Source organism: Melozone crissalis, unplaced genomic scaffold (assembly GCF_028551555.1).
Source record: "Melozone crissalis strain CALT ecotype California unplaced genomic scaffold, PUWL_Pcris_2 ptg000068l_1, whole genome shotgun sequence".
NCBI lineage: Eukaryota > Metazoa > Chordata > Aves > Passeriformes > Passerellidae > Melozone > Melozone crissalis.
In genome coordinates, this window is record NW_026535846.1 from 7,285,758 (window position 1) to 7,312,251 (window position 26,494).

At 56.4% G+C, this 26,494-nt stretch overlaps 2 protein-coding genes across 3 annotated transcripts; one reads left to right on the forward strand and one right to left on the reverse strand.

Annotated features, from left to right (window-relative positions):
* The first annotated feature begins 7,054 nt into the window (after positions 1-7,054).
* On the forward strand, positions 7,055-12,346 carry RAB9B (RAB9B, member RAS oncogene family). The gene is made up of 3 exons (XM_054289352.1): positions 7,055-7,123; positions 8,630-8,682; positions 9,723-12,346. The coding sequence occupies exon 3, from the start codon at positions 9,758-9,760 to the stop codon at positions 10,361-10,363; it is 606 nt and encodes a 201-aa protein (XP_054145327.1). The 5' UTR covers positions 7,055-7,123; positions 8,630-8,682; positions 9,723-9,757; the 3' UTR covers positions 10,364-12,346.
* A 5,018-nt stretch (positions 12,347-17,364) lies between these two features.
* Positions 17,365-24,286, reverse strand: PLP1 (proteolipid protein 1). Of its 2 annotated transcripts, none has more exons than XM_054289351.1 (7): positions 24,185-24,286; positions 21,759-21,945; positions 21,177-21,333; positions 20,145-20,313; positions 19,868-19,941; positions 19,692-19,757; positions 17,365-19,336 (listed from the first exon to the last, which is right to left on the reverse strand). In XM_054289351.1, exons 1-7 carry the CDS (start codon positions 24,186-24,188, stop codon positions 19,265-19,267), a joined length of 729 nt encoding a protein of 242 aa, XP_054145326.1. In that variant the 5' UTR covers positions 24,189-24,286; the 3' UTR covers positions 17,365-19,264. The 2 variants fall into 2 exon arrangements, with proteins under 2 accessions (XP_054145326.1, XP_054145325.1); XM_054289350.1 differs by having other exon boundaries at positions 21,072-21,333.
* Between the last annotated feature and the right edge of the window lie 2,208 nt (positions 24,287-26,494).

A 26,494-nucleotide genomic window follows, 5' to 3' on the forward strand; every position in this document is an offset into this window, starting at 1 on the left:
TTGCCACTGCTCCATCCTCTCTGACTCCAACGGGAGAGGATTTGGCCCAACACACACATGTGGAGGATGACAGCCCCATCTCTGGCAGGAGGTGCCTGAGTCAGCCAGTGCATTGCCCTGTACTGGGCTGCCCTGTGCCCCACAGCTCCCTGCCAGTCTGTGGCACCTTCCTCATGTCCCACAGCACCACACTGGTTTGTGGCACAACTCACCCAGGGCAAGGGAGGCTCTTCCACTCTGGCAGCCAGGGTTTTTCCTTTTGTCACTCACCGTCTGGCAGTTCCCAGAACTGCAGCAGAAAGTGGTGAGAGCCAAGATCAGTCAGTAATCAAAGCCTAAGGCAGCTCCTGGATGGCAGGAAATTGCCAACCTCAACTTGAACTGCAAATGGGCCGAGCAAACCTCCTTTAAGATATGTGTTTGGCACCAGAGCAAACAGGATAAGGTGAAGCCAGTCTGCACAGACAGGTGAATGCTGCAGCTCCCCGAGGGGTGGATCCTGCCCATCCCCACCTCCCTGTTCCCTACATCCCTGGAGAAAACGTGTCACCACCTCTGTGTCACTTGGGTTGGCCTTTTCCTGCCAGGTCTCTGCTGCCTGCACAGACACGTTGCCAAGCACAGAGCTCAAACCACCCCATGGCAGCTGAGGTTGAGAGGGGAACAAGGGGCAGCAAGCATGAGCTGCCAGGGAAACCTCTGCTGGGACTGCTTGGGGAGGATCTGTTCATGGGGATAGCTAAAGAGGAAAGCACATGGCTGTAAAAGAGGAAGGCAGAAGAGAGGGAGCAATAGTGGGGAAATGAAAGTGTTGTGTGGGCTAGTGACCACAGTCCTTTGGCAAAGGAGTTGCGAGTAGGCTACCATGGTGTGCGAGAGCTGTGCGTGATGGGGCACTTGGTGACATGGGAAGGATGGACAGACAAGCTGTCCCCATCCTGTGGTGGGGAGGAGCACTGTGCTGAAGAACTCCCGTGGCCATGGGGAGGGAAAGCCACTGCCCCTTTGCACCCACAAAGGCACCCACACAGCAAGCCAGAAACCCTTGGACACCTGTGCTGGCAAACTGGCCTGTGGGCTGCACGCACTCAGCACAACCCAACACCTTCCCCGGCAGTGCAGATGTTATTGCTGCTCTTGAAATAATGCCCTGGAGGTCAGGTTTACCAGCAGGAGCTTACTCATCCCCTGCCACGGAGGGCTCAGCATGAGCAGTGATGAACCGGGAGCACGCAGAGCTTCCTGCTCAGGGCCAGGCTGCTGCCAGCCTCTGGCTCTGCACAAAGCCGGGGGTCACCAGCCCGCGCTGTCCCGCATGTGCCGGGGCTGGGGCGGCCCGAGGCGCAGGTGGGAACAGCCGGGCTGCCTGCCTCGGCCGGGCGACAGGCGCTGCTGGCGCCGGGGCTGCCGAGCCCTTCGGGGGCTGCCAGCCCGCTCCTGCCCGCGGCCGGAGCTCGGTGCTCGCTGCCGGCCCCCCCGGCCGCATTCTGCAGATTCCCGCGGCCGGAGGGGCCGTGCCGGGCTGCGGCAGCATGTGCTCCTGCGGGAACGCCGCTCCGGCCGCTGCGGCACCGCCCGCACTCGCGCCCGAGCCGGGCAGCTGACGGAGCAGAGGAGCGCTTTATTTTGGGAAGCAGCTGGCTCACACAGGAGACATTGTTTATCATCTTTCTCGCCTCTGGTGTTTTATTACAAAGGATTATGGCATGAAAAGCCATTTTGTTCCCCTGTTCGCAATGCATAGCCCCTTCTCCGTGATTTATTCCTCTCAACAGGCAACAGCTGGGGTATGGCATCCCAGGAAGTGGAGGGGGAAATAAAGTGGGGGCTCAAAGCCATGGCAGCGATGGCAGCAGGGATGCACCAAATGCCCAAGTCATGGCACAGCTGGCAGGAGTTTGCCAGGGGTGCCTGAGACTGCTGAGATGCACCTTCATGATGTGAGGGGTGGAAAAACAAAATCAAAGCCTTTCCGTGATGGGTAAGGAATGTCACATCACTCTGTCTGGCCAGGGCAGAGATCAGTGTCCTCTGTCAAAGCCTGTGCGCCCCACAGGCACACAGTGCTGGTGGCATTCCTGTGGTTCCACAGCCCCAAACCTGCATGGGATTCTCCTGCTGCCCAGGGGGAACTTGGATCCAGGCTGGGCACAGCATGGTGCAGGTACAAGCTCAGCACGTGGGTGGGGTGCAGGGTACAAACCGAGGGTCAGCTTGGGAATATGATCCGTGTGCACTCTCCCCAGAATCACCTCCAGCAGGGCAGAGGCACCTCCAGAGCCACAGCAGGAGCAGCTTCTCTCCATCCCTTTGTCCAGGCACTTTCCTTGCCAAACGACAGCCAGGATACCCCTGTTCCCCTCCTCTGCCCCTGCTGCCCTGTGTCTTTCCTGTGGGTCCCAGAGCAGAGTCCGTGGCAGCACAGGCTGAACTCCCCCCTGCCCAGCCTGGCAGATTCCTCTGTAGTTTTCCAGGAACCAGCTCCGGAGCCATGGGCAGCACCTTTGCATGTTGCAACAGATGCCTTGTGCTGTTTGCCAAAGGCCCACCCTGTCTGTGAACCTACATCGGGGTAGAACTATGTCTGCTGCTGCCTCCTATGGTGATACCTGCTCTGCCACCCTGTCATCTAACATGTCCCTAAAAACCAGCCAAGGGGTTCTTGGGAAGAGCAGGGGATGGGCGGGGAGGTGAGGGCAGTGGTGCGTGGCTCAGCCAGTGCCAGGCCTGCGGTTCTACTGAAGCTGGGACAAGCCCCTGCCTGCAGTGTTGTGTCTGAGGCTGATCTGCAGCCCAGGCATGTCCCCCTCCCTGCTGCCTCAGACCGGCTCACAAAAACAAGACAGGTCACTTTTTTAGGGCAGGTTGAGCTGTGTAGGGTAGAGGGGGTGAATGATGCCTCTTCCCCACCTTTGCTCCACCTATGGAGCTCCTTCCTGGGGAGATAAATGGATGATGGGATACCTGACAACTTGCTCAGGGCAAATGGGGGTGGCCAAGGCAGGACTGCTCAAGGGGTTCCTGTGCTGGAAATTGTTTCAGAGTAGATGCCAGGGGCTGGAGCTGCTGCTGGGTACATGCCTTGGAGAAGCAGCTGCAGAGCCGTGCACCGGGGCTGGAACAAAAGCAGAGGCCCAAGCCCCAGCTGCAGCACGGGACGTGTGAGGAATTAATCGAGACATGAGCTGGCAGCATTGTGTGACCACGGGCTGGCAGGGGGTCCAAGCTGGATCAGGGCTCCTTACCTTGGCACCAGCTTCCCGTTGTTCACCCTAACTCCCAGAGCTGGCAGTGAGAGCCAAGCAGCCACACGTGTGCTGCAGCCCCTCTCGGCAGGGAGGCAGCCGAGCCAGGGGAGTAAAACCTCTCATGCTGAAGGAGCCCAGTGCCCTGCAGAGTCCCTGCCCCAGTGCAACCCCCTGGTGCTGCTCACCCAGCACATGGCTCCTGGGCCATGTCCCCATCTCCAGACAAATCCCCTGGTGCTCAGGACCCACAGGTGAGGTCCCCTCCTGGCCGTGGGGCCAGGGCAGTGCTGCTCTCAGCAGGCTCCCACCAGCACAAGGTCATGCCCAGATAAGTCCATTCCTTAATTTGTGCTGAGTGTGCTTTAGCCATAGTAGTTACTAAGTAGGCAGCTCCTGTTGGGCCACAGTATTTGTTGGCTGCACTTCTTATCTCTTTACTTTGCTGGGCTTTGGGAACATGTTAGCACAAACCATGGCTCTGTGTTTTGCTGTGGCACTGATGGCCTTGCTCTGCTGGGGGAGCTGCCTTGTGGAGAGGATCAGGGAATACATCTCCCTCTTCTTACCCAGGACTGATGTGGGTGGCTTTGTTGTGCAGGCTCAAGAGGTCCCTGTTCACCCTTACATGAGCCGTTTAAAACTACTAATTAACAACTGGGGGTTTGTGGCAGCAATTTACAGTCTCTGCAGGTAGCTCCTCTCAAGTGTGAGGGCAAGATATCTATCCAGGGAAGACCTTGTGAACTACTCAGGAAAGTGCACCAGCACAGGTGAAGGCATCCAGCACCTGAGAGAATTTAGTAATGCTGGAGGTCATCTACAGTGATCTAGACAATGATGATGTCTTCAGAAATCCAGAGGGTGTTCAGTGCACACATGCTGTGTGGAAGAAGGTGATTCAGAGTGTCCCAGTGTCATTCTGGCAGCTTGGCAGCAATGTATTATCCAGATATGAAAACACCTTATTAGCTCTAGAACTTTGATGAAATATCTGTCCTTCCTTATGCATATAAGCCAGTGCTTGGCTGCCAGGGACACCCCAAGAAGTCAGTCCCCTCCTGCCCTGCTCAGAGGGAGAGTGAGCCCCAGATGCATGTGCTGTACTCTGTTTCCTCTTGCCTGAGCAGGGGAGGACAAGAGGCAGTGGGATGGTGAACCCAGCTTTAAGCAGAAAGCCCATATATGAGATGTGAGAGGGAAGAGAGCTGTTAAGAGGAGGAAATCCCAAGAAGGCTGCCAATATAATTGCTGTAGAGGCACAAGAAGGCAACTGTCTTTCAGAGTAACCACTATGAGTGCTTAAGCCCTACTTCCCCGAAAGCAGCTGGACATCACCTGCTGATGGGAAGTAGGGAATAAATCCTTTGCTTTCCTTAGCTTCTGCATGCAGCTTTAGCTTTATTAATCTGCCTTTATCTTGACCCACAAGTTCTTTTCCATCTTACTTTCTCCCTGCCCTATCTGCTGAGGAAGGGAGTGCTAGAGCAGCTTGGTGGGTAACTGGTGTCCACCACAAATGCCAAACCGGTTGTTATCCAGCACAGCAAGACAACCAGACTGCACAGCCTCTGGGAGCCAAATCAGACCGGGCGCATCCCTGCACAGGTAGGCAAGTGACTCCACCAGCTGCCAGCACCCACAGATTACCCTGGAGGTACAGGGGGCCCCTCGAGCATGAGCACGGTCAGCTGGGGTCACTGGCCATGTGGCATCTTTGGCTGAGCTGCAGGGATGTGCTGCCCTCCCTAAAGCCTGCAGGCAGCTTCCCCTGAGGATTAGGTGTCTGCCAGGCCTGACAGGGGTGGTGCAGGAGGGCAGAGCATGGCACAGTGCTGCAGCAGAGCACCATGCCTCTACTGCCTTGGCAGGATCTGCCGTGGTGGCTCTTTCTTGTTCAGGATCAGGGCTCACCCCTTATATGCTGAATCAGATCCCTGATCAATAAATACTGGGAAACAGGACTGAATGGCTGCCAGGCAAAGGGAACTGGGCAGGGGCAAGTGTGCCCTGCTCAGAGGCTCACTCCAGCAATGCATGGTCCTGACAGAGCTGGCATGGGCATCTGGACTGGTTTGGAGGGATCTCCCAGGGGGTGGTGCAGGCTGCATCTCTCCCTGGTACCAGCAGCATCCTGCACTTCTGCCCTGGAGCTGCTGTGGAGTGCTGTGCACACTCCTGGAGCTCCCACATTTTCCCCAGGCTGCCATGGTCCCCTACTGCCAACAAGCCTCGACCTTGGGCCCTTGTGCTGCCCTCCACCTCCTCACCCCCCTAGGCTTTCCTTGTTTCCCATCCCTTCCAACAGATCACTGAGGTCAGTATTAATATAATCCCTGGCTTAATTTAAATCCTCCTCCCATCTCATGCTTTTCCGCAGGGAGAACAGAATGGATGCCCTTTTGTGGCACCCACTCAGTCCTGGAGCTGATACAGGATCCAGATGGCCAAAAGCCCTGGATGTCCGTACCAGAGGTCCCTGCTCTTCCCCCCTGGAGAAGGTGTCCAAGGCATGTTGCAGCCCCAGTGAGATGTGTCCCCAAGTTTCAAAGGTGTATCTCGTTAAGCACCAGGCACTATTAGAAAGAAAAGTTGATGATGCCAACCACAGGGGAACACACAAGTGGCTGCTGCTCCCCAAAACCCCTCTGCAGCCTCCTGGGGGTCTGGTTTCCCTCTCCCTCTGCTCTCACTGTCTGGGCGAGGCTGGCCACAATTTTCCCTTTCAATGTAATGTTTGTATTAGCTGTTCTTCCCCAGAAACCTCCTTAAAAACATTCTCATTCCTGGCCCTGTGGGATATCGTGAGGGTGGGGAAGTCTTGCTCTTTCAGGCAGCTGTCACTGAAGTGACAAAGTGGGGACAGGGGGACTATGAGAAGAGTGACAGGGGCAGGCAGTGAGGGGACACAGGTGGGACTGTGAGGGGACTGACAGGGAAGGGCAGTGAGGGGCTGCGGTGCGACATGTGGGACTGTGAGGGGACAGGAGACCGGGGACTGGCATTAAGGGGGCTGCGGGGGGCAGGGGACATGCGGGGACTGCGAGGAGAGTGACAGAGGGGACTATGAGGGGAGTGACAGAGGGGACTGTGAGGGGAGTGCCGGGGGCGAGCAGTGCGGGGCTGCCGGCCACAGTGGGGCCATGCAGGGACTGTGGAGGGGAGTGACGGGGGGTGCTGTGGGGGGCACAGGGGGACACTGACGGGACGGGGGCTCGAGGAGCGACAGGGCAGGCAGCGAGGGGGCACAGGTGGGACTGTGAGGGGGGACTGTGAGGGCGCTGAGGAGGCACGGGGGAAAACATGCGGGACCGTGACGGGGCTGAGAAGGCACAGGCGGGACATGCGGGACCGTGAAGGGAGTGAGGAGGCACAGGGGCGACAAGCGGGACCGTGATGCCAGTGACCGTGGCACCGTGAGGGGGCCGAGGAAGCACAGGGGGGACATGTGGGACTGTGAGGAGAGTGACGAGGGGACTGTGAGGGGGCTGAGGAGGCACAGTGAGGACATGCGGGACCGTGAGCGGAGCGACCGCGGCACCGTGAGGGGGCCGAGGAAGCAGAGGGCGGGCATGCAGGACCGTGATGGCAGTGACCGCGGCACCGTGAGGGGGCCGAGGAAGCAGAGGGCGGACATGCGGGACCGTGATGGCAGTGATCGCGGCACCGTGAGGGGGCCGAGGAAGCACAGGGCAGACATGCGGGACCATGATGGCAGTGACCGCGGCACCGTGCGGGGCTGCGGGGCGGGTCCTGCCTGCCGAGGGCGGGCCCTGCCGGCCGGCGGGAGGCGCGTGCGCGGCGCAGGCGCGGGGCTGAGCGGCACCTGCGCCCCGCGGGCCGGGCGGCGGCGGCGGCCGGAGGGCGGTGAGGGTGAGGTAAGGGCGGGCCCGGCGCCACCGCCCCGGCCTGGGCACCTGCGGAGGGAGAGGGCTGGAGAGCCGCCCCTTTACCCCGGCCCGTGCCGAGGGGGCCCCTCGCGGGTGCCGCTCCTCGGCTGCGGGCTCCTTCCTGGCCGCTCCCGTGGGGCGGGATGGGACCCGCCGGAGGGTCTCGCCTCCGCCGAGCCGGGGCCTGGGGAGCAGGGGGGAGTCGGACCTGGCGTGCCCACCCCGCTGTTGGTACCTGCACACAGGTGCTGGCGCCCTGCGAGAGCGGCTCGGCCCTGCTGCAGTGGGGTTCAGCATCCGGATAGCTCGCAACGGGACCAGCGATGTCAAGGCTGTGTCACGGTGCCGGCAGCGTGCTGACCTGAGCCCTGCTGCTGAGTCCTGCAGGCTCTGGAGCAGCCCGACATAACCTATTAGTCATTTTTAAAAAGAGTCACTTGCTAACAGAGTATATTTAAACAGAAATTCTGCTCGGGGCAGATGGCCTGTGCCAGGAGGAGTGACAGTGACAGTGGTGACAGTGACTGTCTTAAACATCCCTCAGGAAGGTTTGGAAAGGAACAAGGGAATTGAGCAGTTCACCTGCTCACAGGGCAGGATTTCCCCTAAGCCATGGGCCATGGGGAGTTGTGCTGCAGTTCCTGTTTGTCTCTTCTGACATTTGCATTTTGGTCTTTGCTTTAGAAATACTGGGTCACACACTGCTCCTCAAATAGCCCATCAGCTTAGCTCAGCTGGGCTTGGTTTGAGGTGTTTCTGTGCAGGGAAGTGAAATTTGTGAGCCTTTTGTGCAGAAAGTGAAGAAACTCACTTAAAGCAGAAGTTTCTGCTTTTGGCTTTGTGGTAAGCACTGTTTGAAAGGGCTGCAAAAAGAGCAGAATCAAGGTTGAAGAGGGCCCCCCGAGGTTAAGGCAGAAAGCTGGGTTTGGCCTGGAAGGAGCAGGAGTGCTGATCTGAGCAGTGCCACACGCTCCTGCTTCAGTGGGTCGGAGATGTCATCACTAAGCAGCACTACTCATCCACACCCTTCCCAGGAATGTTGGTAGCAGGTGTAAGCAAGCTCCTTGTCTTTTCATCCCAGGCTGTTCTCAGCTGGCTCACTTTCTGGTTAGTAGATTCTGGTGCGTGTTCAATCCTCAAATCAGATTCCAGGGTGTGAGTAGGCAGGACAAGCAGATCACAGTTATTATAATCCCCTGGATTGAGGGGAGACACAGGTTGCACAGCCTGTGCTCTCCTGTCAGAGCTCCTTCAGTTGTTCTCTTCTTACCTGGGGTTCAGCATGCACCTTGTAGTGGTTCTGTACTGGGCTGTGTTCCATTTCACTCAGGGCAAGGGAAGCTCCTCAGTGCTTTGTTCTTGCTGTTTTACTCAGTACTGCACGTGCAGGTTCCTAGAGCTCTGCTGTTGTCCTTCCATCCTCACTCAGCATCACAGACTGAAAGCCAACGAGGGCAGCCCTGGTAACCTTGATGACTGATGTTTGTTTTTTAGTGACTGATACACTGGAGGAAGCTGTTCCCTGGACAGTCCTGGAGACAGAGCAGGTACAGTACAACACCCAACAAACCTCTTATTCCATGTCAGGCCTTTACCCTAGCCTGCACAGTGTCCCTGGGAGGGAGAGGGTGCACTGGCACTTGGCCTTGAGGGTGCTGACTAAGGAACCTGTGGTGTCTGGGTGGTTGCAATGTGAACCTGCAGCTGAGCCTGAGCAAACTGGGCTGTGACAGGCAAAGAGCAGCTGGTCCTGTGCTGGGAAACCCCTTCCAGCACCGGGATCACGCGCAGCTGCGCTGGCAAGGTGAGTCAGCATCCTCAGGGTGATTAACAACTGGCTTGACAAATGACTTGTATTGGTATTAGACCTGCACATCTATGGCATCCTTCCAGCAGAGCAAGTCAGAGAGGAGAAATTGTTTAGCTGGTGATGGCACAGTGGACAGGAAGGCCTGGTGATGGCCACCCCTGGTGATTTTGCTGTTTCTGTGATAGCCTCACAGGATGCAGGCCCAGAGAGATGTTTCAAGTAGTGATGATGTGTTTGGAAAAACTGGGCAAGCTTTCTGATACAGAGTTTTCACCAAAAGTGCTGTAATTGATACTAAACTCTCAACAGTTGTTTTTACCTTGCACTTAAAGGGGTCATGTGCTATGTGCTGCATCCATTTTGGACCTGATGGAGGACTTGATTGCCTGAAAGTTTGTCCAGTTCCTAGCTCTAAACTCTCTAATAGGACAGATTAGGATGATAAGATCTCTCTAAAAACAGACATCACTTCCTTAGACACCTCACTTAGACTGAGACTGTCTTATGCTGTAATGTTAAGTTTCCTTGGCATTCTGTTTGATCAGTGAGCTGTTAGCATCTTTCTTCTCCATTGTCATAACAGTGTAATTAGACTGATGCTAGGAAAATAAAAGCTCTAGACACTGATTTCAGGTGTCTCATCCTGCTCATGGCTGTACATAAACTGCCAGCGAGGCACTATGTACAAAATTTCAGAAATGGGGATGGAAATACCATATTCTGTTCTGCAGAACCCACAAGTCCAATGCTGTTTTGTTCTCCTGGTGAACCCTGCAGATTGCCCTGGTACCCTGTCCCTCCGTGCTGCTGCAATGAGCGGGAAGTCCTTGCTCCTGAAGGTGATTCTCCTTGGAGATGGTGGAGTGGGGAAGAGCTCCCTCATGAACCGCTACGTCACCAACAAGTTTGACTCGCAGGCGTTCCACACCATTGGGGTGGAGTTCTTGAACCGGGACCTGGAGGTGGACGGGCGCTTTGTGACCCTGCAGATCTGGGACACTGCGGGCCAGGAGAGGTTCAAGAGCCTGCGGACGCCCTTCTACCGGGGAGCAGACTGCTGCCTGCTCACCTTCAGCGTGGACGACCGGCAGAGCTTCGAGAACCTCAGTAACTGGCAGAAGGAGTTTATCTATTATGCTGATGTGAAGGACCCTGAACACTTCCCATTTGTAGTCCTGGGCAACAAGATAGACAAACTGGAGAGGCAGGTGAGCACAGAGGAGGCCCGGGCCTGGTGCATTGAAAACGGTAACTATCCCTACCTGGAGACTAGTGCCAAGGATGACACCAATGTGACAGTGGCCTTTGAGGAAGCTGTGCGGCAGGTGCTGGCGGTGGAGGAGCAGCTGGAGCACTGCATGCTGGGCCACACCATTGACCTCAACTCCAGCTCCAAATCAGGCTCGGCCTGTTGCTGAGAGTGGCTGCTGCTGCTTTGGGAGCAGCTGGATCAAACACCCTGGGCAGCCCTGGGCCTCTCTGAGGAGAGTGGCCACAAGGACAAGAGGTGGTTTGCTCACTGGGGAGCTGCAGCCTCACCATCTGAATCCTGCCTGGGGTTTTCAGGCACAGAGCATGTATCTGCAGGAGGGAGCTGTTAACAGAGCATGTGAGCATAGTCTTGCTTTCATCTCTGCCTGAGCAGGTTTAAAGGGCTGAGTTCAAGTCCTTTAAATTCCCTAAAGACAATAGGGATTTGTTCTCTACCAAGAACTGCCTGCAGAGCAAAGCTGAGAGCATCCTAGACATTGAAGTATTTTAGTCCTGAAATAAAAAAAAAAAATAGACCCACTCATGACCATACTGCCAAAGGAAATCCCACTCAACATACTGAACAAAACCTGTCCTAAAGACTCTGGCCCATGTGACTGTGAGAAAGCCAAATAGTGGAGTGGCTGGGATGTGTGTCTGTTGTTTGGGATAAATGTATTGTGTTCTGAGGTTGAAATGTGATAAGAATTGTTAGAGCTCTGACCAGAAGCAACATGTGAAGGAGAGAGGGGCCTGTGTTTGAATGTGACAGTATTGTTTCTTCATAGCTGCCTATTTCTGGTCTGTTTTTCCTCACCTCTAACTTTGTCTTGTGTGAGTGTTATATTTTGGAGAGACTGCTTGTTGTTTAATACATGTTTCCTTGTCTCTTGTGGAAGCTCAGCCTTGAAGCCCTGGGTGAAAAACACCGATGTGGATGTTCACTGGGTCATGTCAAAGGGTTACTCAGGAGATCTGGAGTGTGACACTTCAGCTGGTTTCTGTCACAAGTGATCATTGTGTTCAGGTGATGTGCTCTAGCAGGCCAGATGGCAGGTGGGTGGGCTGTCTCCTGGGTGTGCAGGTGGCTCATGTGTGGTCAGCTGTTAAACCCACTCTGTCTGGCACCTGTGACCACTGTGCCTCATCAGCTGGCACAGCCACACCTTCAGTTGCTCGAGCATGGATGTTCCCATGAATGCTGCAGTGTGGAACCATTCACCTGGTGTGTCAGGGACAGTTAGCCGGGCCCTTGATCCCTCATAGGAAACCCAGGATGTTTTATCTGTAATTCCTGTGACAGACTGCTCAAGTGTCTGCTAACAGACTGCTGTGTTCAGTGCTGTGGGGAGAAAGCTGCACTGCTTTCTCTGTTCAAGGTGTGGGCAGCCCAAGGAGCCTTCTAGAAGGGATGCCAGGCTTTGCTCCCATCTCCTGCCCTCTGCTAGGTGTTAGTCCCAGGCTGGCTGTGTAGCAGAGATGAGCTTGCTGGCTGCTGCCTTTGCCATTCAAACCCCGAGCCCTGCAACCTCCCGTGCAAGCATTTGGCCAAAGCTGTGGCTGCCCACAGGCACGTAGGAGCCTGCCCCGAGCACGTATCCACTGGCTGCCCAGTGATTCCCACTGTGATCAGCTGCTGGATGGTGAATTTTATAGCTCAAATCAAGCAACCCTCCCTTAAGCTGTGCTTTAGAGCAGGGCAGTCCCTGCCCTGTGCTGGCAGCTTGTCCCCATCACAGCACAGTCTCTGAGCATGCAGAGCATGAGCATTTTCCCCCATTTCTTCTGGGGTAACCCAGGGAGATACTGCCCTTGTCTGCAGGGCAGCTGTGTGTGGAAGGGACTGGAGTATTAATGCTTTAGGGGGATCTAATTTCTAAACAGGCCAGTTGTATTCATGGGGAGTGAATGCTATTCAGGCAGCTCCCTGAAGGCAAAGGTTCTGCCTCTGTAGGTGAAAGATTTTTACAGGATATTATTGTTACTGTTTATTTAACCGTGTCTGACCTCCTGAGGCCTCTGGATTTTTTCTTCATTAGCACTGCTTGATATTTCCTTCAAGGTCCCAGGCTCTGTGACCTGTGCTTCCAGTTTCCATCCCTGAACAGGCACAGGGGCTTAGGGTGAGAACAGACTCAGGTCCCTGTGTGCTGGCCCCAGTAGGGGGCTGCTGAGGGAGCTCCCTGCAGGTGAAACTGCCACTTACTGTGGATTTTCTGGGATCTGTGTGAGGACTGGCACCTCCTGTGGAAGAGGGCAGAGATTCAGGGTGCCACAATGCAGGAGACACGTGCAGCTGTTTGCACACCCTGTGTGTGTCAATGCTGGCAGCTAAAGCTCAAGAGCCTCGTTGTGCACGTGTTACACAGCACTTATATTTCTGACATAGGATCACTGACTTTTTCTATTAACCCCCCCCCCCCCATTATATCAGGCTTACATGTTTTTTTATAAAAAGTAGAGTATAATATATTTCAGTTGTTTAATTTATTTTAAATGAAACGCACAATTCCCAAAGGAGCCAGGATTTTGAGCTCTGTTGCAGTTCAGTGCCAACAGCCATCCCTTCCCGTGCCCCCTCGTGCTGCTGCGGTTGTTGCTATTGCTACAGAACTGGAATTGTAAAACCAAGAGTCTACCTTTATTTAAGCAAATAAAACATGGATGTATTCAAATGAAGTGGCTGCCTTCTTGATTTATCCATGTTCAAGTCAGTTTTTGTTCTGAGGACTGCTTGCTTACAGCATCTGGCAGAGAGAAGTCACTAAGGGATCAGGGGGATATTCCTTCATGTACCTACCTGCACCAGGAGCTGGAGGATCAGAGCTCAACAGCTGAAGCCAGTGACCAGTTTTGTCTTTTCAGTAGAATCAGAAAGCAGTTTCAGAACAGAAATATTCCACATGGCTTCCTTCTGTCACTACATCTTAAATTCTCAGCCTGGGCTCTCAGCAGCAAGTCCGGTACTTTGCTGTGAATTCTTCCTGTGATCTTGGAACTGGCTCCTCGGGCTCCAGGGGGTTTTAACCAGGCATGACTTCCTTAGGATGCTGAGAAGGAAATCAGCATATGGGACTGTTCTCTTTCTCTGTCCTGCCAGGATAGCTGCTTATTTTGGGAAGCTTTCTCTGTGTTTGCAGAGCTTGTGCCTGCTGTTTCTTTTGGCAGAATGTTTTTGTTTATTTTCCTCCCAGGTTTGCTTGTGCTATCCATGATTCCAGGAGGCAGTGTAGGGTTCAAAGTCCTTGAAAACCGTGCATTTTACATGTGGGCTGGAGTATCTGGGGTCCTCCAACATCTCAAAAGGCAGCTGAAAACACAGTCAACACTGGTGGGAGATGGCTCTGGTGTGGTGGCACTGTGGGGTTTGGGTGAGGCTGCCTCACATCAGGAAGGGTCTGTCTGAAAGCAGCAGAAGCTGCTGACCCCCCTGGTGTGAGGTGTTTGTAAGGAAGTGCAGGCAGAGGCAGGAGCCATAGAGAGGCCATTCCCTCATTCCCCACTTTCCCTCTGTAACCTGTTTCAGAGGGCTCTGTAGGTTTTGTCATGGCAGGGGAGAAGATGGATCCCTGCAGGGCAAAGTGTTTCCAAAGGAAAGCAGGGAGCTGCTTCTGCATGGGACAGATGCTGTAGCACATCCCAGTGTGTTTGGAGAGGAGGAGGGGTGAGGAATGTCCTGATCCCATTCATCTTTCTCTCCCACTGCCTTATTGAGGATTCTGCTGCTCTGGGCTGGGTAGTGCCCCTGAAAGGCCATGGAACTGCTAAGGTGGTGGGGTTCTCCTCAAGAGCCACTCTCTGAGGAGCACTGGTGTCACAATAGAACACAAAATGAACAACACGCACAAGCTGAGATGTCCAAGGTAAAAAGAGAGCAGTTTATTTCTGAACTCCAATATTTATAGACTTTCAAAAGTGACCATAGATTGGAGGATGAAATTGCCACCTCTCCAGGCACACTGGTCAAACCAACAATCTATCAATGCTCTCCTCCTCCAGAAAGGAATGCAAAACAATCATTATTTACATGAAAAGTGTGTGAGAAACTTCAGTACAAAAATGTAAACATCAGAAGGCTTAGAGGAGTGGAGTGACACACCAGTGGCTGCAGATGCCCTGGGGCTGCTCTCTGGTGACCAGGGCTGTTCCCTGAGTGCAGCTCCTCCTTAGCTCTGGGGCTGCTCCTCAAGGCAACAAACCGTGAGGAGATTCATGGGATCTCTGGATACAGCATATTCTTGTGTGAAGTTGAGCTGGATGAATAAAGAGTTAAAAATGCCCCTTTAGGAGCCTCTGAACCCTACTCCAAGCTCCAGTTCCAAACAGGGAGTTGAGGACAGCTCTGACACTGTGGCACTGGTGTGTTCTCTGGACTGAGGAGCACTGCCCAGGTGGGAGGTGATGGCAGCTCCATCAGTGGTTATCTGGAGGACACAGGTGAGTCAGAGTCCCTTGACGGGGAGATTGGGCTAATCTGTGACATGGTGGATTGCTGCTGAGGTGAATGCTCATGCAAAAGCAATCAGAGATGGACAGAGATAGCCCCTGGCCCCAGTGCTTGCATGGCTGCTGCAGGAGCTCCTTCCTCGTGACTGCCTGGGGTCCTTTGGGGGCTGCTGCACATGGCCACGTGCAGGTACAGGACTCCTGGAACAGGCTGTTTGGAGAAGTTGTGGCTGCCCCATCCCTGGAAGTGTTGAAGTCCAGGGAGAACGGAGCTCTGAACAACCTGCTCTAGTGGAAGTTGTCCCTGTCTGTGGCAAGGGCTGGATGATTGTTAAAGTCTCTTTGAACCCAGGCCATTCTGTGATTGTGTGACTTTCCACTTACTATTCCCTCTTCATCTTTAGACAGAAGCTTCTGGCAGAGCTGGACTCTGCAGAGATGGAGAGAAAGCAGCTGGGTGCTTGATCAGGTGCAGGTGAGGACTTCAGCCAGGGCAGGTGGGTGTCAGTACCACGCCACGGCCCTGGCACGCAGAGCTGCTTGCCAGGCATGGCTTATCCAAAACACAGCTCTGTACTAGCCACTGTGAAGAAAACTGCCCTGGCTGAAACCAGCACATCATCCTACGCAGCCTTTCCAGGGCTGAGTCCGTATCCTGGGAGAAGCGAGCCTTTGGTGGTGTTTATGGTGTGTCCTGGGGGGCTCGGGGGAGGGCTCCCCAGGAAGCGCCATCACCCTTGCCGGGCAGCGCAGGGACAGGGACCGGGGCTGCGAGGGGAACCGGGGCTGCCGGGGGAACCGGGGCTGCGGGGGGAACCGGGGCTGGCCGCCGCTCGCCTCGCTGTCCGAGGAGCCGCTGCTGCACCCGGTGGCCGCGGGGAGGAGCCGCAGGACCGGGGATGCGCGCCCGGGGCTCGGGGATGCTGAGGAGGCCATCCGCCCGGCGGCCCCTCGCCCTTGGGGGCTGCCCGAGCGCAGGGCTGGGGGCCCATGGCATCACCAACACCCCCTGGGTGCCGCCATCCCCTCCCCAGGGCACACAGGGCCGTCCCCCGGGGCGGCAGGGCACAGGATGGAGGGATGGGAGTTGCCTCGCCTTCTTGCCAGCAAGCCCATAGGACTTGCTCCAGGGTCCCTTGCTCTGGCCCAGCCTTTGTGGGAGCAAAGTTCTGCCGCATTTTAGCCGCAGGTGATTGCACTGGGTCCCCTGCTTGGAGCTTTCCTGATGGGCCAAGATGTGGTTCGGTTTGGTTTGGTTTGGTTTGGTGTTTTACAGAGATATGGTTTGGTGTGAGGCAGAGCTTTTCCCTGTCTTTTCTTAGCCAGTGTCTGGAGGGCGCTGGGTGCCCAGGAGAGGAGCTCTGAGGACAGGTCCCCTGTCCCCAGGTGGGGTGGCAGCAGGGCACACCTGATGAGGCTCCACGTGTCCCTTGGGGCCTTGCCCAGCTCCCTGGCCTTGCTGGCCGCTCTCACACGCTGCCACCTCGCACTTGCTGTCCCCAGCCCGCGCCCCGGCCGGGGGGGCACCAGGCTCTGCCAGGGGACAGAGATGCTGCTTTGTTCCCCAGCTCGCTGCTGCCCTGAGGCTGATTGTGCACACACAAGACCCTTTCAGCACGGGGAGAGGAGGGTGATGGCATCTGGGAACGCAGGGAACAAAGGGCCCCGTTGATGCTGGCTGCAGCCCCAGGGGTTTCTGTCAGCCAGGGCAAGGCCGAGCTGTGCCACTGAGCTGGGGCAGCAGCAGTGCATGAGCTAAACCTCCCCTGGCCAAGCTGCATTGGGAAGCTTTGCTGTCTGTTCAGAGGGGGCTGAAACCAGGGAAGAGTGGGAGGAGTGGGATTTGGGCTAGGGTCCCATTTAGGAATAGTGAAGGTCCCACCCTGCCACTCCAGTGCATGTGGCTGTGCCTTAAATCTGCATTTTTGGACAGATACATGGGGCTGGGAGCATCCCTCTGTGGCCTCACTCCCTGGAGGCCCCTGGGCACAGCTTCTGGGGAGATTTCCAAGAGAAACAACATTTGAATCAATGATTTTTAAGCAGCTGCTGTGGAAAGATGCACCTAAGGGTTTCTGGGGCAGAAAGGCAGCAGCCAATGCCCTCTCACACACCAGCACTGTGGACACATTAACAATCCTGCAGCAAACAGCACCACAGAGCCACAGACAGGACATGCAGGGCTCTGTGACAGCCCAGTGTGTCCCTGTGCCTGAACAAGGCCATCCTGTTCCACACAGGGCTCTCTGCTAGCGAGACAATCGCCCACCCTGCATGGCTCTGGCCATGTTCATCCCACACATGCTGCCTTAGTGCCAGCCAGCCTGGCTGGAGATGCCCTGTTAGTTTTGTTGTGGTTTTGTTGTGCTACATGAGGAGACACAGCAGAGGCTGTCAGCACGTGGGCTGAGTGTTAAAGGGTAGCAGCAGCACCAAACACAAGCAAGCAGCTGCCACAAGACCCCAGCTTTCCTCAGGGTGGCTGGAGGAGAAATAAGAGGTTTTAAGGGCCCCCCCACCAGCTGGGAACAATGATTTTGAAGTCAGAGTTATGAACCTCGTGGCTGGCGTGGGCAGAGCCCTGCAGGGGCTGCTGGCCCACACATGGATCAGCAAGTACTGCCCCTCTGAGACCTTCTCTTCTGCAGCCTCCCCTTTTTTGTTTTCTTGTGGGGGCAGAAGGTGGGAAAGCCAGCACAACAAATGGACAGGCAGACGTACATCTTGTTCAGAATGTTCTTAATTTTAATGTATTTTCTTTAATTTTTATAAAATACATCCTGTAAGATAAGTCTTTAAAAACTTGCTCCTTTTTATTGATGGTTAACAAGTTGAAATTCTAGATCAGAAATGAAGGAAACACTTTCAGTTGATTAACTCTTTTTGCATGTGTGTGTGTGTATGTGTGTGTGCGTGTGTGGGGTCTGGGGACAAGGGTGGGAAGGAGGACCTGGTTATTTTTTGTTAAATGGATATGAAAAAAAACCCCAGCAACCCCCCAAGAGAGATAGCACTGATGTGAATTTCCAGATCTTGACTGGTTTCTCCCCACCCTGGCACCCCTGCTGGATCTCCCCCCTCCCCATCCCGTGTGCGTTGGTAGCCTGGCCAACCTATTTCAGCATTCCTGGCAGCAAGGATCCTTCAAATGCACTGCTCAGCAGATCTGCCTCCTTATCCTTGCCCCTGCCGAAACCAGCACTTAAAAATATATATAACAACAATACAGACATGGAAAAAATAAAATAAATCCATGCAAGATGGAGCTTCAGTCTGCCACTGAAATTAGTTTCTCCAATAAATAAACACAAAGATTAGCACTAAGGAGAGAGGCAGGGAGAGCAAAACAAATCACCAGTTGTCAGGGAGGACAGGAAACAGCACTTCTGCAGGTCTGGCTGGATCCATGCTACCCAGCCAGAGGAGAACAGCCATGGAGGAGAGGTCTCCACCCAACCCCTTGCCCCCCTACCCTCTCCATGGGAAAAGACTGGCACCTGTAAGGATCTGGATTGCAGAGACGGGCTGTGTTTGCACCCTGTGACCCCCACACTGCCACCTTTCCTTCCCTCCTCAATTCCTTCATGGGTTTCACCTGGAAGCAAGATGCTGCCTGTCCCTCCCACCCTGGCAGGCACAAGGCAGCTGTCCTGACTTGCAGGAAAATAAGTGAGGGGACGAGGGGGACAGAAGGAGGCGTGGTTACGCTTGACAAGGGGGAGAAGTGAGCCGAGCTCTGTGGCCCAGTGGAGGTTAGAGAAGCAGACATCACCCCAGAGAAGAGCACCATTGTGAAGGGCACGGCAGGGCAGGCAAGGCACGCGGTCCCGAGGGTTATCCCCTGCCCACGGAGGGATGGCTCTGGCTTTATGCTCCCAGGGCTTCTGCAGAGGTGTCCCCTCCTCAGTCAAACCTATTTGCTGCCTCTCTGCTGCCTGGAGGGTAGAGCCAAGAGTCCCCCTTGCCTACAGAGACACCAAACTCCTTTAGGCTTTAATAGGAGCAGCTGGGTTAGGGCTTTATCGGCATTGGGATCAGCACTCTCTTCTCCACACTGGGAAGATCCTTGCCCTGAACTCCCTTTGCCGTGGCTGCAGCAGGCGATTTAGGTTAAATTCATCTTTCTCTGCTAAGGGAAAAAAATCCTTCTCTTATTCTCCATCCATGGGTGGTGACAGCAGACAGCTCCAGGAGAGTCTTTAGCAATGGTACCACAACTGGGCCAACTTCCTTTTCTCTCTAGGTAGCCTCTTGCTACTCACGGAGCAACCTACGTGGATTTCTTCCTCCCAGGAGCTTGAAGGCCTTTGCTCATCCCTAGGCAACACTGGGACATTGGAGAAAGTCCCTCCTCTTCTCTGGCTGGTTTTGATGGGCTTGGCTCTGGAGCGAGCCGGTTACGGATGAGCAATGAGAGAAAAGTGCATGAAGAGGCGTCCATCAGTGGGAAGCTCTCCTTCCTGGTCACGCTCAGCACAATGGATGCGAGGGAGGAAGAGGAGGGGAGTCATCAGCGAAGGCAGAGTTAAGGCAGGAGACCTGGTGTCAAGTGGCTGCAGTGTTAAAGCCTCGGGGTTAGACAAAAGGAGGGCGTTTGGTCTGGCTGGGCTCCGCCTCGCGGGCTAGAACTTGGTGCCTCGGCCCATCAGCCTGAGGACTGCGAAGTTGTAGGTGGCTGCGATGATGAAGGTGACCTGCGGGTGGGAGGAGAGTGAGCGAGGGGGCAGCCCCAGCCCCACAGCCCCGCAGAGCAGTGCCCTGCAGAGCCCTGCAGCCCCACAGCACCATCGGGACACTGCAGTGTGTCCGGGGAAAGGCAGGGCACGCCCTGCACTGGGACCTGTCCCTGGCAGTCTGCTAAAGCCTCTCCAGATCCCCTCCTGCAGCCACCTCTGCCTTATGGCCTGGACTCACCATCTGCACTTACGTGCCAGAAAACGACACGAGCACAGGCTCTGTCCCATCCGTGCCCACCACCTTCGCTGTCCTTTTCCCCCACATCCTTGCCAGGCGGAGAAGCACGGCTGGGCAGGGGGAGCACTGACTCACCAGTGAGACCAGCGTGGCAGCTGCCCCCACGAAGGCTGCGATGAAGAGGTGGAAAGTCATCTGGAACTGCAAGGGAACAGGAGGGTGAGCTCTCAGGGTCCCGTGTGCTGCGTGGGGAGGCAGAGCCAAGGTGTCCCACGGAGGGGAGCACACACGAGGTGGCAGGAGTTACTCACCTCGCTGGTCTTGCAGATGGAGAGCAGGTTGGAGCCACACACCTTGCCAGGGAAAGCATTCCAGGGCAGGACACCTGTGGAGATGTGGGAGCCAGGTGAGCGAGATGAGGCTGACAGCTGACTCCCTTGCCCAGCTTCCTGCAGCCTCCTGTCACACACCCCCCAGCATTTTGGGGCCCTTCAGCACCTGGTCTGCTTTACCCCACCCACCATGCCTGGGTCCTGCCCTCCATCCCCTCTCCTCCCCTGGCTCCTGGCCGGTGAAGCCGGCACTCACCGTACATCCTGGCATCCGCACACAGGGTGCCAATGCTGGCCGAGGTCTTGGTGGGGTTGCCAATGGACTGGCAGGTGGTCCAGGTGTTAAAATAGATGTAGACAGGCACGGCAGAGCAGGCGAACACCAGGAGCCAGATGATGGTCAGGACGTAGGTAATGCCCACAAACTGCAGGGGGCAGGACAAAGCCGGGCACAGCCGCGGTTAGCGATGGCCCAGGCCACGGACAGGGGAGCGCGAGGGTCCCCAGGCAGGGCAGGGCGTGGGGCAGGTGGGGACTGCGATGCTCAGAGCCAGCGTGGGCCCAGGCAGGCAGCACAGGGCAGCAGCCCAGGCTGGGGCTCCTGCAGCTCACAGGAGCAGCACCAACCCAGATCCATGCCCGGCTGGGTGTGCATGGGGGGACTGGCAGCAGCAGGAATGCTGCCACCTTTGGCGGGGGGTAACCATGGCCACGGCCAAGCAGGGTTTGATCTCTGAAGGAGGGCAGCTGCAAAAGCTGCCTTGACGTATCAGTGTGGCTCTCCTGCCCTCCCTCCATGGTGCCACCCCACCAGCCCCCGAGGGAACCACAGCCGTGCCCCTCTGCTCCCCTTTGCCAGCACCCTGTCACGGTTCCCAAGAATAGCAGAGTGGAGGACCCCAGGGGTACCGGGTGCCACAGAGCTTTGAGCTGCCAGCACTGCAGGGATGCTCAGATTCTCCCAGCCTATGTTTAAACATGAAGCACTTTTATTAAACATAACTATTTGTGCTACTTTTTGTCCCCAGGAAACACGGCAGGCCTGGGTGAGGACAGCAGGGCTGTGCTTCCCTTTGGGATATCCCAAAACCCAGAGGGGCTCATTCTCCTGCCCTTTGGCCGCGCGGAGCGTGGTGAACCCGCTGGGGCGCGCGAAGGGGTGCCAAACCCCGGTTAAGATCACCTTGTCAGGATGTCCTAGCCACTTTCCCAAACAATGACACACCCGCTGCCACGAGTGAGCTCGCTGGGGGCCTCGCGCTCCCCTCCCTTTCGGGCCCCCAGTTACCGTAGCGCTGAGGCCCTTGCCGCAGATGGTGGTCCTGTAGTCCCCAAAGATTTGCCGGACGGCGCCGGTGGTGTAGAAGCCTTCGGCCAGCAGCAGGGCTCCGTAGAGGAAGAAGAAGGCAGCTGTGCCGTAGATGAAGTACTGAAAGCCGTGGATGCTGCGGGGGAGAGGAGCGCGCAGGGGGGCTCAGGTGCCAGGGCGATGCCAGAGCTCAGCCCTGGCTGCTGCTGCTTCCCCTCCCCACGCTGCCCCACAGGAACCAAAACAGAGGGTGAAGGCACAGGAAGAGCAAAGCTGGGGCAAAGCTGTGGGGAGCAATCTTCCATATCCTCCAATCCTCCCCCCACATCCTCCATACCTACCCCGTGCAGAGGTCCAGCTCTACCCAGGACACCTAGCAGGGGTCAGATGAAAACTGGTGTGAAATAAAACAAGTGGCCCCTTGGACCCTGCCAAAGGCAGCTTGGGGGTCTCTCTGGTGTCTGGGTGAGAGCCTGGCCCTGGCCAGCCCAGCCAGACACCTCAGCCTGGCACAGAGCAGGACAAAGCTGTGAGGTGGGTGCTCTGCAGCAGGGTACTTACACATCGAGGAGGAACTCATAGTCCTGGTAGTTTTTGGAGAAGTAGGTCTCGATGAGCTGCTCGGTGCCTGTGAGGGCCTCATGCCCACAGCCACAAAACAGGGCTACCCCAAAGAAGCACAGGCCAGTGGCAACCAGGGAAGCAAAGGGTGCCCCAATGAGACATCTGGCACAGCACTCGAGTAAACCTGTGGAGAAAAGGGAAGAGGTGGGACGGGACTGCTGGGACAAGGATTGCTTGGAGCCTGCAGCTCAGGAGTGCAGTGGGAGAAAGGTGCCTGCCAGGAGGAGGAAAACAGGTGGGAGGAAAACAGGTGGAAGGAAAACCCCAGAAATGACCCATTGCAGTGCTGCAGAGCCAAACCCAGCAGCTCCCCTAAGAGCTCTCCCAGCAGCTCAGAGCCCACCCAAGGGTGTCCAGGGATGGTGGCAGCGTGGGGCGCAGGGGCTGTGAGGAGCCAGCCATGCTGACCCGTGACAAACAGATGGAAATAGAGCGTGATGTAGCGTAATGCCAGTGGGACCTGGCAAACAAGCTGCTAATGGGCTCCCCACTGCCACCACAGCAGCACCACAGCTGCCTGCTGCTCTAATTTGCCATTAAATGTAGAGGGGAACTCAGCACCTGCACAGAATCCAACCCCAGGGCAGATCCAGCAAGGTGGCCCTGCTTGGGGCAGCATAGCAGGAGCCAGCACACACCCTGAGCACTCTGGACATCCAGGTGGCACCCTGGGCACTGGTCCCTTGCCTGGCACCCTGCAGGCAGCTCGGGCTGCAGCCGCCCCTTTATGCAGGCAGGCGTGCTTGTAGGAAAGCGCCGTGCCAGTTCCACAAATGACAACACTTGTGTAATAGGTTTAGTCCTCCAGGACCTGCAGGGAAAGCAAGGACACACAGCAGTGTGCTGCTTGGAGTGCCTAAATGCTGGGTTTTTTCAGCAGTGAGGCCATGGGCACCTGCTCCTCCCGCACGTTGGGGCTCTAACCTGCAGGAGTGTTGGCTTAGTTCCCCTGAGGGCTGCCTTTGGAGGTGCCCAGCCAGTTTCTAACATGGGCTCAGTGTCCCTGTGGGCTGGGTTTGGAGGTGCCCAGCCAGTTTCTGACATGGGCTCAGTGTCCCTGTGGGCTGGGTTTGGAGGTGCCCAGCCAGCTGCTATCCTGCCTGCTTTGGGGACAGACAGCCAGGTGGGTTTGCACCCACCAGCATCTGGCTCCAGCTAAGCTGGATCAAGATGCTGCCCTGGCTGTGTGACACCTGGGGAAGCTGCTCCCCTTCCCCAGGACATGGGCTCTGGCACCCCACTGCCCAGGGCACAGTGGCTCCCATCTGGGCACAGAATTCCTGCCTTGAATGCCACGAAGGCACCCACACCAAGCCCACGCTCCCTCCACAAACCCCACAGTGCTTATCTCCTCCCCAGGAGAACACGAAAGCCGTGGGGCCCTGGCCAGCCCTGCCCTCCCCGCTGGGAGCAAGGTTGCGCAGTGGCACCGAGGACAATGGGGGATTGTCCTGGCACTGCCACCCCAGTGGCTGCCCCACGCCAAGAGCAAACAGGGAACAAAGGCAGCGCTATAGGAGAGTGCTGGGACCCCTCCCTCTTGTTTGCCTTGGACACAGCACATCCAGGGGGGGCCTCCTTCATCCTGGGAGCGCTGCTCCCAACCTCGCTGGGACCCAGGGTCTGGCCCCTCGCTGGGGCAAACTTTCCTTTCCTGGTTTGATTTTTGGCCACCTGGGAGATGGCACAGAGGTGCCAGCTCTGGGGCAGTGAGCAGCTCCATTCCCAGGGGACTGAGAGCCCTGGGATGGTACAGGGCCCCTCAGGCTCCCTGTCACAGCCTCTCTGCAGGGGGAAAGCCTGGGGAGGGAAAGGAGGGGAGAAAGAGCCCTTGTGCCACACAATCCTGAGCTTTGTGCCCAGACTCCGCTGCTGCCAGCGCCAAACAACGTGCTGCAGACAGGAGGAGAGGCAGGGGGCCAGCAGAACAAGGCACCCCTGGGAACAGAGCAGCCCTAAAACCCCAGGGGTACCCCGGTGAGTGTTAGCTCTGCTGTATCAGTGGGGAAACTGAGGCACCAGGTGTGGCTCTGTTTTCCCAAGTGGCACGAGCTGTGACGGGCTCAGTGCCCTGCCTGGACCTCACAGCTCCTGCCAGCTCCACGATGGAGCTCTCATGTGGTGGGACAGGCTGTGGGGATGGCATCTGCCCCCTCAGACAGCACAGGAGCACATGGGGACAGAAAACTGCCTTGGGAAAGAAAACACCATCCCTGCCGTGCCAAGGCATCCTGCCACGGCTGGCACAGGCACACCGGGGTCACCAGGACCTCACCGGTGCCAGAGGAGACTTTCAGTGGGCTCTGCTGTGGGCTGAGGTCCCCAGAGACACCCAGGTGTCGCCCAGGTCCCCTCATACTCACCCATGGTGCTGGTCCTGCTCAGCTCCCCGAGCGCCGCTCTGGCTCTGCTGCTTGGCTGCTGCCCGGCGGTCCCACGCCCTGGGTCCCCCCTCTGGGTGCCTGTCCCGCTCTCCAGCAAAGAAAAGGGCTCTGTGAGTGACAGCCACCCCCCTTAAAGGCACGGGCCCGCCCTGCCCGCCCCCCAGCACCCCTTGGCTGCCAGCTCCCGGGTGATGCCAACGGCCCTGCACAGTGCTCTGGGGGGAAAGGGCTTTGCAAAAGGGACACAGCGCTCTGGGGCATGGGGAAGGGGTGCTCCCCCCTCATTGGTGGCTCTGGGGACATCCCCCAGCCCCACCAGGCTGTGTTGGTGCAAGCTGCCCACTGGCAATGTGGGAGTGTGGCCCTGTGGGACTGCAATGGTGTGCCCCTGTCACCTCCCTGATCCCAGCATCTGGCAGCAGGGAAGAGGGGCTCCCACCCCAGGAACCGCTTTCGGCTTTGGGGGCTCCAAACTGGAAGTTTCCCCCCTTTTGATGGGAACCTTGCAGCTACTTTGCCCAGCCCCGTGACCCCCATGGTGCAGTGACAGTGGGGACACCCGTGGCTCCCCATGGCCCCAGGGCTGTGGCAGGGCCAGCCTGGTCCCTTGGGTGGCCCAGTCCCGTGGGTGCCACGGTTCCCATGGGTGTCCCTGGTCCCCTGCAGCTGTGCAGGCAGCAGAGGACCCCGGGAGCCTGCAGAGGGCAACCGGGCCCTTCCCGGCAGGCACAGAGGGGGACAAAGCCCTGCTGTGTCCCTCAATGCCCCTCTGTGTGCCAGGCAGTGCCCAGGGCCTGCCTGTCCCCGGCCTCGGGGACACTGCTGGGCTGTGGCACGCTGGGACCAGGCTGGGCCACCCTCTGGGGACCCTGCCCCTTCCCACCAAGCCAGATAGGCACCCCTGGCTTGCCACAGGGGGGCTGGGGGGGAATCACCACTTGGGCATCAGTGCCAGGGTGTTGTGTGCACCCCACAGCAGTGGGGCACAACTCCTGGCCCCACAGACCCCTCCCTGCCTCAGTTTCCCACTGCAGAGGGGCTGCCTGGTGTCCTCAGGCAGATGTGGAATGGGAGGGACAACAGAGCAGGGGGAGTCTCTGCCATCACTGTGGCACCCCTCTTAGCTCCCAATGTGGCATCCAGGGACCTGGCAGCGATGTCACCTGGCCACGATGGCCTTGAAATGGCCATGGGAAGGTGACAGACTCACAACACCCCTTTGGAAATAGCCAGAACCCCTCCAGCCGCTGGAAACCAGCAGAGCCCTGCCTGCATCCCAGGGAAGCCCAAAGGGACCCCCAGCCACCAGGAGGGGAAAGTATTACATAAAAAGTCCCCCATAAATAAAAGATATAAAATGCAACATGACAGAAAAAGAATAAAATATGACATGGGGCAAAAACATACCAGCCCCTCTTTTTGTTTCCACAGAAATTCCAGGTTTGCTGACTCTGCCATTTCTGAAGGGAAGTGAGACTTTTTCCTCACTGGGTACAAGGCGAGCAGCTAAGAGGGATTGTGATTCCTGCAGAAAGTGCTGTAAAATTCTTGACTATTGGGCATTTTTAGTCAGCAGGTGGATGACAAAGTGTGATGGAAACCCCTTGGCCCTGTGATGAGTGGCAGTGGGGATCACTCACCGCCTCCTGGCAGTGCTCCATGGATGCTCCAGAGCAGGACTGCAGGACAGGGAAAAGGGAAATTCCCCCCTTTGGATTTCTGAGGCTTGAGGGAGAAGAAAATGTGCAGGGAAGAGTTTGGAGCTGCCTTTGCCCTGCCCTGCCTTTGCAGGGCACTCCAGCTCTCTTTTGGAGAGCTGGAGTGCCCTGCCCCAGGCAGCTGGGTGGGCACCCAGAGCCCACCCCAGGCACTGCCCCTGCCTGCCCTGGGGGCACAGAGCCTGGGGGCACGGGGATGCTGGAAAACGCTTTTTGCATCCCTCTGCTTTTGTGAAAAATGCCTGTTTTATGGTTGGCTTTTCGCAAATATTCACATTAATATTATATATCTTGTGTTAGAAAGTTATGCTGTACTAATTCTCTTAAGTACTGTGTTAAATATAGTTTTAGGCTATAAAAACGTTAAAATAGAAACCATGCTATGTAGGATATTTTTTTAAAGAAAGGACTCGCACAGAGATAGCAGCCACGGGACACCTGAATCTTTCAGAGAAAGAGAATTTATTGCTCCATTATCAGAAGAAACGAACTTCTTCCTGCCTCGAAGGCATCTTAAGATTCAGAAGAAGACGATGACCTGACAGAATCCTGTATTTGAATGGAATTTATG